The following is a 16,332-nucleotide window of genomic DNA, read 5'->3' as shown; positions in this document are numbered from 1 at the left end:
GTTAGCATGGTGGCTAGCCCCGTTATGAAAGTTTGTTATAACCGTATGTGACCGTACACACATGCCGTAAGTGCTCTAACCAGCCACCATCAGCCGGACAACGCCGCTGGCTTAACACACTTGTCACATTAATCATAGAGTCGTAGTTGTGATTTAGGTTTATTGTGATGTAAGGAATGGAACAGGAAGTTTGAGGTCCCGAAATGCTGGCATTAGCGGACCAATCACAGCCAAGGGCTATCCCTGGGCTCTCCGCCATTTCGACGTGTAGTTAGAAAAATGAGAGCTGCACGAAAAGCTCTCCGCGGAGAGGCCCGGAGAGGGCGTTCCACGTTGGCGGTCCTATCTGTCCGTGTCCGTCAAAACGGAGAAGCATACATTGGCCTTTAGGCCAAATCACATTTCAACACTACCCCTTCTCCCTACCCCTTAGCCCTTCCCCTCTGTTTTTGTGTGTTCTCGTGTTGGATTAGGTTTAGCCGATTCTTGTTTTGAGGGAGGGGGCAAGTGTTTAAGGCTGCAGAACCCTCGAAAACTGTGATTTTTCAGACCCATACATTAAACCAAACTTCTAAAATCAAATATATTTGCATTTTCTTGTGATTTCATACAATCTAAATTTCATTATCAATAACCAAGACAATTAAGGAGACTTGTTTCCAAGAAATAAAAATCATACTTAGGATTTTTTATTTTTCTCTCTTGCTTTTCCAAAAATGACTATTCCCCTGTTAGTATATATTGATTTGTAATGAAATAGTGATGTTTTACACCCTCGCCCCTCAGAATCATTATACAATTTGATTGTCACAATTTCTAGCATGTATAACAGTTCTACATAAATATTTAATGGACTTATGATGAAACATAAATTGCAAACCAAACCTGGTTCTAATCTCCACTCCTCCACTGAACGCTTATCCAGTAGCAAAAAGGCCAAGCTTTGGGCAAATGGCTTGAGGCACAAACACGTATGCACATCTGAAAAGTTGTTGTGGGCTTTGGCTGTTGCAGCCGATATGAGTGAATGAACCTTACCTGAGCTTCAGGAGTAAGCTGTCTTTCTCTCTCCTGCAGAGAGACCTTACAGTAGGATTGCAAGGCCAGATAATTCTTCCTTTTCCACTTCCTGTCAAAGCGGTCTGCATGCTGTTTGCAGTACGCAAAAAATGGGTCTGCAATATCCTGAGGAAGAAGAAATTATATACATTAACGTAATAAAACTGAAAGACTAATTAATTAAGAAAACAGGGACGGCTTTTATTACATCAGACTTTCACATCCAAGCTGCCTCCATTTCTCACTGTGACACAAGAACATATGCAGAAATAGTTGTTAAAGCTGTTGGCTTACTGGAAGCATTTAAGATGGACTGCAGAGGATGGATTCAACAGTTTGACTTGTTGATAACCTGAACCTTGTGTCCACTAATTAAAAGTTCAAGCAAGCAATTGGCTATTCTGAAAAAAGAAAAACAGCAGCATATCGGCTAACTTGGTGAGGTATCATAGTTGCTGAAATGTTACGATTAATGTTGAGATTAGCTTGTTAGCAGTTAGTGAAAACTCAAACTCAAGTCCACCAGATCAAGTTCCGTCCTCAGAAAACTATACATCACATGTATTTCCTGTGATGTTCTGCATCAAGAATCCCTGCAAGGTGTCATATAGTACACCCTGGTCAATGTTTTAATCACCCTGCCTGTAGCTAACAGGTTTCTGAGGACTGAGGCAGCAGTGACCTGACAGACAAAATGAGCATGATCACATTATCGTGTACGTTTTTCATCAGAGCTGCTGGAACTTAAAACGTTTCTGTTAACTCTGACAAACCAAATACCCCAAATGATGAGTTACTTACAGATAAATCAGAATGTCCAAAGTGTCTGTTAGCGGTAGACTAATTATATTCAGGTAGAACATATCTTGTGATTCTCATCCTATGTGTAAATCTAACAAAGATGAGATTGTTATGTAGGTGTGACTAAAGTTTAGCTAAAAAAGGACTATTTGAGTGGTACTGCACCTGAAATAGTATACGTTAAGAGAACACAGAGAGGAGATGCTTCACTTAAGTGTGTCCTTCAGACAGCTGACCAACAACATTGAAACTCTTTAACACCTCACAAAGTGATAGGCTATCATGTATTGAATATCCAGGTTGCTCCGCTTACCTCCTCTGCTGCAGCCTCAGACAGGAGCCCCTCCCTCTGTGCACAGGTCACATGGAAGTAGGAGCGACACATCCCTGCATCACAGCTGATGCACACACCAGTCCTGGCAAAACGGGCATCCTCACAGAAACTGCATTCCTACAGGCAACATAGTTCTACTTAGAGAATTCAAGTGCCATCTGCGACATTCAAACATTTAACATTTCTCCCATTGTCACACGGATTGCATTTTTATCCTAATATATGCCATTGAGTTCATGCATCCTCCAAAATAATGCATTATATGAACAGTCACTAAACACCATGCGAGTATGAAATCTGGGTGGATTATATAAAAAAATGCTGTCCTTCCTTGAAACTAGTGTCTGGAAAAAGTCTGTTTAATTGACATTCAAAATGTCCAAACACACTTTCAGCACCATTGTCATGCATGCCACAATTTAACTATGTAACTGTAGACTGCCGTTCATAATTTTACCTGCTTTTCCACCATATGCAAACAGACTTCTCTCTTCAACTAACATTACCTTGCTGCTACCTTGTGATGGCTGCTGCCTGTACTGATCTGTTTGTGGCTGAAGAATAAGTGAATGTTGCCCCCCCTGGACAAATGTCTCCTCGGGAATTTGTGCATTTGCTTGTTTGCATGTCGCCTCTTAAAACTTTTTTTTCAGTGCCAAAAAAAACGACCACAAGGCTGATAGATTTGGTCTATTACATTTGATTAGACGTTTGTAGGAAAATCAGTTGTTGGTTTTGCCATGTGGTACGCTTACTAATGTACATTGTGTTTGGTATATAATGTTTGCATATGCCCATATTCTTGCTGTATTTTTCTCAATTCTTTTGTTGTTTAGCAGCTAAATTAGTTGCTTTTGCTGCAGTTGGAGGCTCAGAAAGGTAAGCACACTGCTTATCCAATTCAAACCCAGATTAGGAAAACGTTGAGGGGAGGCCCTGAAAGTTGATGATCCTGTTGTGTATGGTCAGTTTAAACTTCGGATGCCTTAATGGGGATTGCCTACATCCAGGCACAGTGTATTGGTTGATCTGATTAACAAATATTCCTCTTTGTTTGATCCACATCTCACAATCATCTACTGGAAATGTTATTGATAAGGGGAGCACTAAACCATTTCTGCAGCCTTTTGGGCACACTTTAATACCAATCTTTAATGGTTTGAATGTCACAGCCTATCTGGGTATTGTTGCTGATCATGTTCATTCCTTCATGGCCACAGTTTACCATCTTCTAATGGCTATTTTTATGGCTAATTTAAAGCCTAATGTTCCATGTCACAAAGCAAAAGTCCCTCTTTCATGAACACTTTAGGATGTGGTAGAAGAGATGATTGGCAGCAAGTGTAGTTGAGGGTAAAGGGAGGCTTTGTCTAATACTAGAGTTGTGTTCCCGATAAATTGCTTGGTGAGTGCATTAGGATATAAGTCAGGATAAAGTAATCCAAAAGGACATCTGAAACTGGGACCTGCAGTATGTTAAAGTTGTTAGTAAAACTTAACAGAAGCTATGCATCAATAAGCTGCATCAGTATGTAAAAAGAGTACTTGCCTTGGCCCCGTATTTTGAATAATTCATTTCTGTGAGCGTCACTGGTCGTAGTTTATCAATGTCTCCAAATGCTACTCCAGGAACATAAAGTGCACAAACGACATGCACCCATCTGAAAACGAAGATAAAGACAATCAAATTGACTGATAAACAGGTTTGGTCTTCTGATCTTTTAAGTAATTTTTCTACTCAAAAACACAGTAAATGAGGACCGTCCCTCAATGCTATTTTAAGGATAAAGATAAATAAATATAGTCATAAAAGGTGTCATTTAAAATAAATCAAATACTGCATGCTGACTTCAATAAATGTCATTTAAAATGATCAAAATCTATGATGATGGATACTTTTGCATTCAATGTAGGGATCAATGCAAACAAAAAAACTTAATATCATGAAATTGGCTGCAATGACTTTCCCAGCCACTTCAAAAAGAAATGGATTCATAGATTTATGTAGCCCCAGACTCTTGACTACAGTTTGCTGTGACACAATTTCAAATGCGGACTTTAGGGAAGAGAATCCGAAGTCCAATATAAAGATATCCATCTCTGGCAAGCAACCGCTTCACAGTTTAATTTGCTGTGTTTTTCATGCTCTAGTGAAGTAGTAAATTCGGCTGCAGCCTGGCTGAGGAGCACTATCAGCGATAACGTGGCTGAAGTCTCCACGCTTCACATAACACACTCTTTTCTCTCACTCCTTTTATTCCTCTATCTCTTCTCTTCCCTCCATCCCCTTTTCTCATTCCTCTACCAGTTCTTTCTCTCTCTAACTCACTTTTCTCCAATGCACTGAATATATATATACAATTTAGATAGCCTTTGGCTGCCTGCAGCATTTTGACCAGTGAAGGTCATTAGGTGATATTTGTTTCTGAACGCGTTCAACTAGTTGGCCTCGTAATTGGCAACTGACCACCGGGTCAGTGTGTTGCTGTATCCCACCTCCCAGCATCCGTCTCTTTGAAGATGCCATCCTGGTTGGGGCACAGCTCACAGCTCGGAGACACTCCGTTTTTACAGGCGTCACAGAACCAAGGCTCGGTCGAATTCTCAGAGGCTGAGCTCATGATCGAGTCACTTTCGCCATCAACACCATAGCACCCTGGAAACACAGAAAGGGTTTGCCGGTATGGCAAAGTCAATTAAATTGTTCATTAAAGGTTACATCAGTCATAATATTTTCCATTTGACCGCTTCTCATATAGAGCAGTAACGTGAACATCACAATTTGTCACTACCACTCAAGAAGCAAAAGAAACATTGGCCAGTGAGTTAAGTGTTTCATTGGACAGATAAGCACATTTGAAAGCACAAAACCATGACAATAATACATTGTCATAAAAATGTTATAGTCTCTATTAAGAGTAGAGGGGTACCAGCCAAGCTTATGATATTATATTTAGAGTAAAGTTCATTTTCATATAATTTGCGGGCCAGCCAAGCCATAGAGATTGACTGACAATCGAACATACTTTATTTTTACATTTATCAAAATAACATGAAACATGTTTGTATTTTACCCTAGCCATGTGCAGCACTCTTGCCCCCTATGTTACTCTTTCTCTCTCCCTTCAGCTTTTCAATAAAATGTACCTACATTAGACTGTCTTTGCAGTGCAAATTGATTTTTGTTCTGGTTTAGCGTTTTTAGAGCTGGTCTTGAAGCTGCTACAATTTAAGGACCAATCACTTTAGTTAAATACTGGTATTGCTTAATAATGTGCATTAAATTGTCACAAATTTGCACCCTTTTATATAGTTTACTGTACTCCACAGAACATATAACCAAAAGCAGGGCTTTTTTTATTCTTAGGGAAGTATGTCTCTCTCTCTCTCAATTGGAAAAAGATCCAACAGCTTTCTGTCCAGAGCTGTCCATCTCCTGTGACACTGCAGCACCACAAATTATAAATTTAATAAAAAATGTAACCTTAGAGAAGCAAGAAGAAGCAAAGTGAAAGCATTTCAATGTTGTCCTCTTAATTTTCTGAGGCTGCCTTAACAATTACAAGGCTGATGTGGCTTCTATGGCAGCTATTACACCAGACAAATGTGCTCTTCCCTACCAATGAGGGCAGCAATCTGTACTCTGCCTCCATAGGGGAGATAACATTCTAACTCCTAATTCAGTCATCCAGCCTTCAGACTTTTTAAGAAATAGGAAAGACTCACAAATCAAATGCTCAGTGTTCAGCATGCTTGTCACTATATGCCACACTGGGGAGCTGGGCAGCCAATCGAAAGCAAACACTGGGGCAGACGGATTTATTTATTTCGCTCTAACTTTGTTTGGGGGTTCATGTCCTTTTCTGATTGAGAGACCTCTTGCTGTGTGTCCTGGTGAATCACTAATTTTGACCTCTTTGGGACTGGGGGTATTTTTGTTTTTTTTCCCAGGTTTTTGGTCCGTTCCTTAAGGTCAACTTAAAGAGATTAACCAATCAAGCTGATTACTCCACAGTGCAAATTATGTCACAGCTGGATTCCATCTTGACCTTCAAAACAGAAGACCTACTTAGAATCGAATTACCCAAGATGTGGGTGTAATTACTGCCTACTTCTTCATCAATTTCCTCCACAGTGTGTGGCAAGAGCAGGGTGCTGGTCCAATATAGTAAACAGGTATGACTAAAATACCTTTGGCAACAGTTGGATGCTTCGTCTTCACTGATTGGACTTGGAACTGGGGGTTATGAATGACCACCATACTGGCTTAACCGTCTTAGGGCTGAACCGTGGCACAAATCTTCGATGTTCCTTTTGAACTGAGATACAAAGCTCAGACCGTTAAGCCATGGGTTGCTGGCTAATATGAGCTAAGCTGACAAAAAGTGATGACTACAGGATAGCTTTATAATCCCTCAAGGAAAGATTATCCTTGTCAGAAATGACGAGCTTGGCAGAAAAAAGAAGGGGTAAGGTACAGTCAACCAGACCAGGAGAAGTACTTTTAACCGCATTGAGATTTAGTACAAGAAAATTTGTGCTTGCCGTCAACAAAGCAGGTGTGGATGCATTCAGAAGTAGAAATATAAAAGCATGTTTGCATAAAGTCATTAAATAAATGTAATGAGGGGGATGTCCATGTTATGAGCAAGCATACATTGTAGGAATAAATGAGTAAAAAGACAAAAATAAATGCAGATGGTTCAATACAGACTCAAGAGCCATTCAGAGTTAGCTGAGAGAGAAAATTATATAATCGTGCTGAGGCTTTCAGTTATCAGATCTCCATCCAATTGAACACCCATATTTGACATCACGCTCTTCCACATGAAAATGCCAAACAAAATGAGGGAATAACAAACTTGGGAGAATCTATGACAAGGAGAACTCAAGCTGCTTGTGTGGACACAATACCTTGACAAGCCAGTTTGTGTCGTATAACTACATTTTAATGATTTATACAAAATGTAATACTCAGATCTATGGAAAATAGGGGAAATGCCCAAACAAGGGTGTACCTGTACAATATCAATAGTATCTCTGTAAATATGAACTTTTGACATTTTTTAAATAAATGCTGTACTTTAAATGATTCTTATGTACTGAGATCTTTGCCTTCTTCCCACCACAGAGGATAAGAATAATACTGTTCAAGATAATAATTTCCAACTAGGCTTCCAAGATGAGGCCCAAAAGCACTACTATGAAGCAATGACACATAACAAAAAGGTAGGGCTCTTTTATAATATTATGAATAGTAAAAATAAAAGGTTTGGATCTATATGAGTAATAAGTAATAATAAATATTAAGTTGATAACGTTAAGAGAACTAAATACATTTAAGGCGCATTTGATAATGTTTTACTCATGTTTGGGTATAAAAGTCAGCCTAATTTTCATATCAGAAAAGAAAATCAGTGGTTGGATATTAACATTTACATTGTATATAGTAACCAATTACTGATAAACAAAAACTGTTGTCCTATAAGTGACAAAATTAGCAACCTGGATTTACATTCTATTTAATATTTGAGCAAAAAGAGCCTTCTTTGGCATTTAGAGTCACAGACAAATGAAGACCTTGTGCACTAGTATTGTATCTGTATTGGCAAGCATTTGATTATTGTTAGAAAGGTCAGTAAGAACTGAACTTCTCCATGTGCTCCATGTACATGCTGGCTTTGTGGACACCTGCTCATTCCATCTTTTGATCTCTCACCCAGGTCCTGAGTGCCTACCTTTCATGTCAGTCACTCTTCTCTTCTGAGAAAGAGTGATGTGTAAGGAAACTGGTGTGAACACAAGAACAAAGTGAAGCAGTGGAGTCGAGGGTCAAGACTGACTCGATATACAGACAGCTCAGCCCTCTTCCCTACTTCAAAGTCCTTCTTGACCTCATTTTATACAAGCAACTGTGTCTGATAGACCTAGTTCACATTTTTAGCAGAGGTGCATCTCTGCTTGTCTCTGCCCCTCTTCGCACAAACAAAACAATAATTTATTTTGACAGTGTCGGATCATGAATCTGGATTGTTCCAGTCACTTTAACCCTTATGTCCTGGCTGTGCACATCTCTTCTCGTGAAACAGAGTAAACCTCAATGCTGTTTTGATCCTAATAACTTCTGATTAGTGATGGTGTTTATTGTTGACGGGTAAAGTGAGCGCAGGTTAGCAGGGCTGAGCAGGGAGGACATGCAGCAGGGTAATACAGTATGGTACAAGGATACCCAATTCATAATTATTTTACCCAATTTATAATTACATGGAGAAAGTAGGGGAAACTATGATTTATTCACTCTATATTCATTGAGTGCGATAAACCTCTAACTACACTAACTAGTATGCCAAATGTAAGCAGACCCCCTTTTACTCCGTTTACCTAAGCATTTTTTATTCAGTTCATGGGGTAGGAGTTCCTGCACAAGAAATTCTAAACTAAAATAAATTTCTTATAAAACATGCCCACATCAACAATTAATGTTACTTTAGAAAAGAACACACTTCCACTGCCAAGGTGAAACGACCCTGCCTCAGTAGCAGTTCTTCATAATCAAATAGCTCGATCTCAGGGTGGCAAACTTCCAGCTCAGCTCTCCTCAAAATAAAAGCATAGAATGGCCTAAATTCATTACTGCTAGCAACACCTTAGATCACAGTGCAATACTTAAAACTACAAGATACGAGAACAGAGAGAAATACATGTGTGAGTCAGAAGCCAAGTATGCACTAATACAAGTTAGTTTCTACAGTCAGGGAAATTCTTGCCATAGTTTTTGTTTCTTTTGTCTGAGATCTCTGAACTGCTTACACAGCTGCTGAATAGCATGTAAATGAGAGTCAAGAAGGCAGCTGGATGTGACTGGAGGCTTCTCACTCTGCAGTCAGGACTTAAGTCTCAAAACCTGAATATACTGAATCATAACCATCTACATGTATACCACTACAAAAGTGGTAATAACTTAGATTTATTTTTGTTGCTGTTTGATTGGTTGTTTTTTGTGGCAAATGAATTGTCCCTTTAATAAACAAAGGGGTGTATTGGAGGAAATAAGGATGAAGTAGGGCTGTCAATGATTATTCCAAATTTGATTGTATCACCATTTTTTCATTAAAAAATAATTGACTTTGAAAAAGTGAGTGAATAGCCTTCTGAACCTTCAAAAAAGGTCAGAAAATGGCAAATTCGTTTGACTATCAAATTCGTTGGCCTCTTATAGACATAATGCCTATAAAATATATTTTTTATTTTATAATATTTAATTTTTAGATTTATAAACAATCAAATCATAAAAAGTGATATCTTGAGAGTAAAATGTGTATTACTGTCTCTTTGAATGAATTGGAAAATCAAAAAAAACGGAAGTATGCATTTGCTTGTGTTCGAGTATTGGACAGTGGTGTGACCGACGTTGGCTAAGCAAGGCCCTATATGTGACACATGTAGTCCCAATACAGTCAAAGTTGATGAAGTAATAAATTACATTTATCTGGTAATTTCATAGTGCTGATAGACAGCCTGGGAATATATACTGCCTAACAAGCCAACTCCAGATACAAGTCTCTGAATTATTAATGTACTCACAGAGTTCACTTTTAGTAGCTTATCTAGTTTAAGGAACCTGGTATCTTTAACCAGACTGTTGTTGCCTGACATATATTTATGGTTTTAGGCGCACTCTATGGATGTCAACACACCGATGCAGTGAACCAAATATGTAGCATACCTTCGTGCACAGTGACCCCACAGTTGTCACACTGAATGATCTCGTCTGCGTCCTCGCTGTTGTCCCCCAGACAGACACAACAGATGAGGATGTGCTGAGTGCTCCAGGTCTGGGACCGGTCCAGCAAGGCATCCTGGGGAATCCAAAATGAACGACACATGTAAGAAATAAAAGATGCAGTTGCTTGACATAATTATTAATTTTAAAAGGTCAGTTATAATTCTCAGGTAAATACAGTATCTGTATTTACCTGAGAGTCTCACCATGGTTTCAATGCAAATTTCAGCTCTTTATTTTTATCATTCAGATGTGATTTTGTGACACTGCTGCAGTTCCATGTTTTCTGGTAAAATGGCCGTTTCTATGTAAATCTTTCTAGGATACTTTTAACTTCTCAATCTTCTCACATGTCTGACAAGTGTTTTGTTTGCTGCTCTAGTACTGTGGCAGGAAACAATTTCCCAGCCTCTGAACAACTTTTATTGGAACTGGTTTGGTGTCCTGCACTTCCAAAGAAAAATATATATTGCTAAATGTGTCTATCTGCTCTTTGTTGCTCGGCAGGTAGAGGACAGTTTGTTTATGAAAGCACTGTTTTATATCTGCTGGCAACAAGGCTGATGAGAGGGAGCTTGCAGCCTATGAAAATCTAAACGATGACCTAAAACAGGCTCAAAAATGTGTTTCTCTGTGTTTGTCTCCACAAGTGATATCTGCCATATTGCACAGTCAATATGTCCCACTGTGTGAAAAAAGGGAATAGTGCAGCCTTAAATCTGCTTTGGAGTTAATTCTCTCTACGCTCGACCAAACATCTATCATTCCATTACTGAGCCTTTGTGAGACTGGAGTTTTACCTCATTGCCCTTTCCCTGGGACATGCTGTCATTCGTAAGCTCTTCATCGAAGGTACTGGTGTTCTTCGCCTTCTTCATGGGCTTCTTAACTTCTTTATCAGTATCACTGCTACTGTTGTTGTTGTCATCACCCTCTTCCTTGTCATCGTCGTCATCGTCGTCATCGTCATCATCATTATCATCATCGTCGTCGTCATCGTCACTTGCGCTGCCAACCCCCTCTTCATCAGTGCCCCCTTTCTGGGTGGCTGCTTTGCCTTTTTTCTTCCCTGCTGTGGGTCTCCAGTCATTATCATCCTCACTGTCATAGTCGTCCATCTCGTTTAGCTCTTCCATTGTGGTGAAGTCCAGCAAGGGACGGTTCCTGCGGAAATTCCATTTCTTGGGCTCTGCCTGACTCTCATCAGTGTTCACACTGCCAGAGCCAGAAGCAGAAGCGGTATCAGAAGCTGGAGTGGGCTCGGGCTCCGTCTCCGTCTCAGGCTCTGATGTTTTCCTGCTCTTGCGTCTGCCTTTAGGCGGGGTGACAATATGTGTGTCTTTGGTTGGGCTGTCTGACGAAGGGTGCTGTTTGGTCTTCTCTTCTTCTCCTGTTAAATTTTCATCAGCAGCCAGGTCTTTGGCCTCCTCCTTGTCTATACCATCGTCTGCAGAGGCAGTATTGTCCGATTCGCTTCCTGTACCTGCAGCACTCGCTTTAGACCCTTCTTCATCACTGCCATTGCCTGTGCCGTCTGATCCTGTCAGAACACCAAACAACAACAAATGAACTAATACTTTTTATCAAATGAATCAAAATAAAAACTATAATTACTAAGAAACATTTTTTAAGACATTCCGTCAATTAACATACTTTGTGGGGCAACCTTAACCTTTGAGCTTTGTCTACAAAAATGAAATACAACTTCAAGTGAATGCTTGTGGCAAATGTGAAAGAATTTCCTCAAGGCGTTCCGGAGATATTGCATTTACATGGAAAACATGTATTTGTGAGATCACAGTGACCTTGACCTTTGACCACCAAATTCTATTCAGGTTATCCTTTATGAATATTTTGTGTCTCAAATAATGATATACACTTCGGGCACTCGCTCACTCGATTTATCCTGATAATGTTATCAGAGAGCTGTGGTCACAGTGTCAGTTTTTATTGGAAAAGTCTCGAAATGATACAAGGAAAGTCAAGAAGACTATTCTTGGCTGCATATTTTCGAGAGCAATGCAGAAGCAACACCACAGCAGGGTGTTAAATTTACGAAACAAACCTCAGCTAACTGATGTACAAGGGCATCAGTTAGCTGAGAAAACTAGGGATACATTAAGAATGACCTGTTTACAGAACAATGTCAGTGTGGCCAGTGTCAGTGAGTGTGTTCAATAATGAAATGTTGTGTGTTGCCAGTTTAAGCACATTGTATGTGTGAATACATCCTACATAGATGCAGACCAGAGCACATTTTATCATCAATTAATGCAGAAAAATAGATTCCCTGACATTTTCTTGCCACTGTAAGTAGGTGATAGAAAAGGAAGGCAGCATGACACTGGACACTGACTGGCAGGGCAGTTTGTTCCATTGGCCTCTCCAACCATCTCTACTCTGTTGCTAACTTTCAATGAAGTCAGCAAAACCACTTCTGTACCAGACGCGGGTACGGCCTCCCTTACTGCCATCCAGAATGACTGAGCATTGGGCCGACAGCGTGGTCAGCAGCCAGGCAGGACAAATGCTGCACGGCGCACTGGGATTTTATGATTGAGCTAAGAACAGCACTCACACTCCTCCTTTCTCTGACTGTGCTGTTTTCACATCACAGCTGATGCAAAAATGCAATAAAACAATAGACAAATGTCGGCTGATATGAGAGTTTAGTGAGGGGCGGCTGCAGTGAAGGTGAGCTGAACTGACACTGGCAGGGCAGCGAAAAACACATTTCTTATATTTGTGTGCACAGAGATGAACTGAGTGTTAAAAAAAGAATCAAATAAGAGTTGAATAAATGAACCTATAAACCACAAGCACATGACAAATTAATTAAAAGAATATAATCCAGTCCAATACTTTGGTTTCAGATGCTGACTCGGAAAATCTTTATTTGGGGGCAGCCCTACAAATGCCTACTCGTAGGTTAAGGGCTTTCAACCAATTAATAATAAGGGTTAATAAGGGTTAAGTCAGCTGCTAAGGTCTTAGTGGATGCCGACTGTCCGAACCACAAATCCAAAAGTGGGAGCCTTTCATTCCCATAATTTTCACCAGAGGAGGTGCATGTGTTATCGCAAATGACGCAGTGAGACACTCCATAGTCTACATGCTTTTAACGCGCGACAGACGCAAAAATAAATATATATTATTAGAGCTGTGAAAAATAACGCGTTAACGCTTTATGATTAAATTACAGGGGTTAATTCGTTTTTTTTTTTTTTTATGCATTTAACGCATGCGCAGAAGGACCTTCCAATAAACCCACAATTCCGCCCACTTTGCACTAGTTGCCTCTCTAATGCAGACACACAGCAGCTGGCATTCAAACAAACAAACAACATGGATAATTCTGATGAACCTGAGAACCTTCTAGACGGGAAGATCGTGTTCCAAAATAACAAAGATCGAACATTCAATAAAACCAAGGTGATATGTACACTTTGTGGGAAGACGTTACCTTTTCACAGTAGTAATACCAGCCTCAAGTTTTACCGCAACGCGAAGCATGCATTGGTTGGCGAGGGGCGTTCAAGTGGAATGCGCCAAACCAGCTTCACTCGCAGGACACATTGGGCAAAAGAAGCGGTCAGCTTTACTGTCATAGAATGTGAACAAGGTAGTTTGCCTCACCAACTGGCTAAAGAACGACTAGCTAAGAGGACCTTTAGAGGCATTATATTGTGTTATGGTGTGGTTAATGGTTGTTTGACAAAAAATATACAAAATGTCAACCATCCTATAAAAAGAATGGCTAAGAAGCTCAAATAATTTCTGTTTGATTTAAAAAGAAAAGAAAAAAGTTGTATTCAACCATACAATAGCTAAGAAGCCCGAATTCTGTTTAGGATGAAGATTATATTAATGTTCTATATTGAATAGCAAAGAGAACTGCTAAAGAACTGCTCAGTTGCAGCACCATTGTTTTGTTTATCTATGAATATAAAAAGAAAACATGTTAAATGTATATATCCGTCTTTTGTCGTAAAATTTTAGTTTTTACAAAAATATACAGAGAAAATCGGTAATGTGATTAGTCATGATTAATCCATAGAAACCTGTGATTAATTCGATTAAACATTGTAATCATTTCACAGCCCTAATATATATATATATATATATCTCAAAAAAAGTATAAACTGGCCCTAAACATGGTGTAATGGACAAGAGGTGCTTGAAAGACTTGAGAGACAACTACATTAGACAAAGATCAGTAAATAAATCACTGGCAAAATTGTGGGAAATGTGGTCTTCATTAAAACTAGTGCCAGTAACATGGGGAAAATGTGTTGTCATCACTTGCAACATTAGGTTGCAGGATACAGACTATTGTCACAAGCTGAATGTTTGGAAACCAAATTTTTATGTGTACACAATATCTATATATTGCAATGTTTCATACGAATATGAAATTACATACTGTACAACTTAAAAGGCGACAGGATGTTTCACAGTCTATGCTTACCTGAGGCATCTCCCACTTCAAAGTCACTGTCATCTGAGCTGTCATAATCCAAGGCATCTAAGAGGGAGGCAGCGAGTGGCTTCACCTGTCGGCGCTTCAAACTGCGGTCCACTGACAGAGGAGAATCGCAGAAAACAAGGTCTGAGTAAACGCATGTCAGTAGATAACACAGATCCTCCAGTGTAACATTATGGCATCAGATAACAGTTTTTAAACAATATTTGTTGGTTTAAGTAGTGACTGTCATTGAAACACAAATTGAACCCTCTTGCTTCAGTTTGTAGGTGAAGAGCAGAAGCACACGTGTCAAATTGGCATACTAGTAATGATGATTATATGACATTAAAACAAGAATGACATAATATCAGTATTTGATAGTGGAGGGCATGAAAATAATGATAAGCCAAGAGAGCCCCAGCAATGACAAACCATACAACATAAACATGGAGGGTTAGTGGGAAGGAATATATGTTCCAGTGAACATTTGTAGGACATTAGTATTGTTTGTGTGTGCCAGCAAATTCACATCTGGTTAGACTACAGCAGTTACAACACACAATACCACATGTTGAGAGCTTCAGCCATGTTGTGCTCCGTGCATCTCTCGAAGTTGGGTGAATCTGCAGCCTAAACTTCACTGTATATCTACTGTAGCCCCAATGGTATGGTACATCCTGAGCAACACTAAACTTCTCTGTCGCTTGTGGAATACTGTGTTTCGTGTCAGAATGTCTTTCTAATTGCCATTTACAGTTGTTCTGCCTGTTCTTAATTCTATTATTGAGCATCGATGTCCTGAGTCAGACCCTTAAAGCTCTTTCTCCATCAGTGCTTTATGGGTGGTGGGTGTTGATCGCTCTCCTTCCTGTACAACCAGCCCCGCTACCGATGTTTGTACGAACCTTGCTAACGTGAGGCTCAAGCACTATGGTTCATTTAATAAAAAAGGTAACAAGTTTGATCGGATGTCGCCGAACAGCCTGGTGAGATTCATGAACACTCCTCACATGAACACTACATTTAGCGTTAGCATAGTGTTAGCAAACAGAGCGCACCACTGTAGATCCGCAGCTATCAAGCAACTGCACAACACTATACTATAAACTGCTGATAGCAATGTCCTGTTCCTTCAAACAGAAGTTAATCACGGAGACTAGGTCGACCGCAAAAGCTACAGCGTACACAGTTATTCAGTCTGCTTCAAGCTGCGTTGTTACCTCACCTCGTCAACCAGGGGAGCTAGCTACTTGTAGCTAGCATTAGCTGTAACTGTAGCATTCAAATTACAACGTTGTTATGTACACCATTGAGGCAGTTTCACGTATTTATGATGAAGGGCACAAAGTAAATTGTAGGATTCACACACTACACGTATACCACATCAGTATTAGCATTAATAGCAACCCCACTTGCTAGTCACAAAGCATAGCTGGTCTAGCTTAGCTAGCTAGCTGCTACCTAGCAGCAGTTCGAGCCTGGGATTTATGTTATTGATCGGCACACGACAAATCTAAATCCACACAATCGTACAAAGGAGGAAAATTGCAGCGTCGAAAGCAGCACTCACTTTGTGGTTCGTTTTTACTACAAGGAACGAGGCAGATCTCCTGTTAGCAGCATGTTATGTGGACAATGGAACACACGGCAGTGACGTACACACGACTGGATGTTGTTGCCATGGGGAGAGTAAAAGATGAAGCTACAGGATGATTACAGATAAAAAAAAAACAGACAAGCAATATAGGCCTAGAAATAACTTTAAACTACGTATGTTATGTATTGTTTAATATTTTAGTATTAAGAGTTTTTACTTGTAAGACTGAATATATATATATATATATATATATTATTGCAACCACACAAAACCAGTGTATAATCTGTATAGAA

At 39.7% G+C, this 16,332-nt stretch overlaps 1 protein-coding gene across 3 annotated transcripts in view; it reads right to left on the bottom strand.

Moving 5' to 3' along the window:
- Window positions 1-16,120, bottom strand: part of phf14 (PHD finger protein 14) — a 77,240-nt gene extending 61,120 nt beyond the window's left edge. For all 3 annotated transcript variants that reach the window (XM_062409754.1, XM_062409755.1, XM_062409756.1), the window contains exons 1-8: window positions 16,013-16,120; window positions 14,446-14,556; window positions 10,778-11,517; window positions 9,921-10,053; window positions 4,691-4,850; window positions 3,744-3,855; window positions 2,174-2,311; window positions 1,039-1,185 (exon numbers count right to left, since the gene is read on the bottom strand). In XM_062409754.1, coding sequence (XP_062265738.1) covers window positions 1,039-1,185; window positions 2,174-2,311; window positions 3,744-3,855; window positions 4,691-4,850; window positions 9,921-10,053; window positions 10,778-11,517; window positions 14,446-14,556; window position 16,013 — 1,542 coding nt within the window. In that variant the 5' untranslated portion in view covers window positions 16,014-16,120. The remainder of the gene's footprint in view (window positions 1-1,038; window positions 1,186-2,173; window positions 2,312-3,743; window positions 3,856-4,690; window positions 4,851-9,920; window positions 10,054-10,777; window positions 11,518-14,445; window positions 14,557-16,012) is intronic.
- Between the last annotated feature and the right edge of the window lie 212 nt (window positions 16,121-16,332).

The sequence above is a fragment of the Platichthys flesus genome, chromosome 17 (assembly GCF_949316205.1).
Source record: "Platichthys flesus chromosome 17, fPlaFle2.1, whole genome shotgun sequence".
Lineage (NCBI taxonomy): Eukaryota > Metazoa > Chordata > Actinopteri > Pleuronectiformes > Pleuronectidae > Platichthys > Platichthys flesus.
Note: the sequence above shows the minus strand (reverse complement) of the source record. Positions and strands in the feature narration are given on the sequence as shown.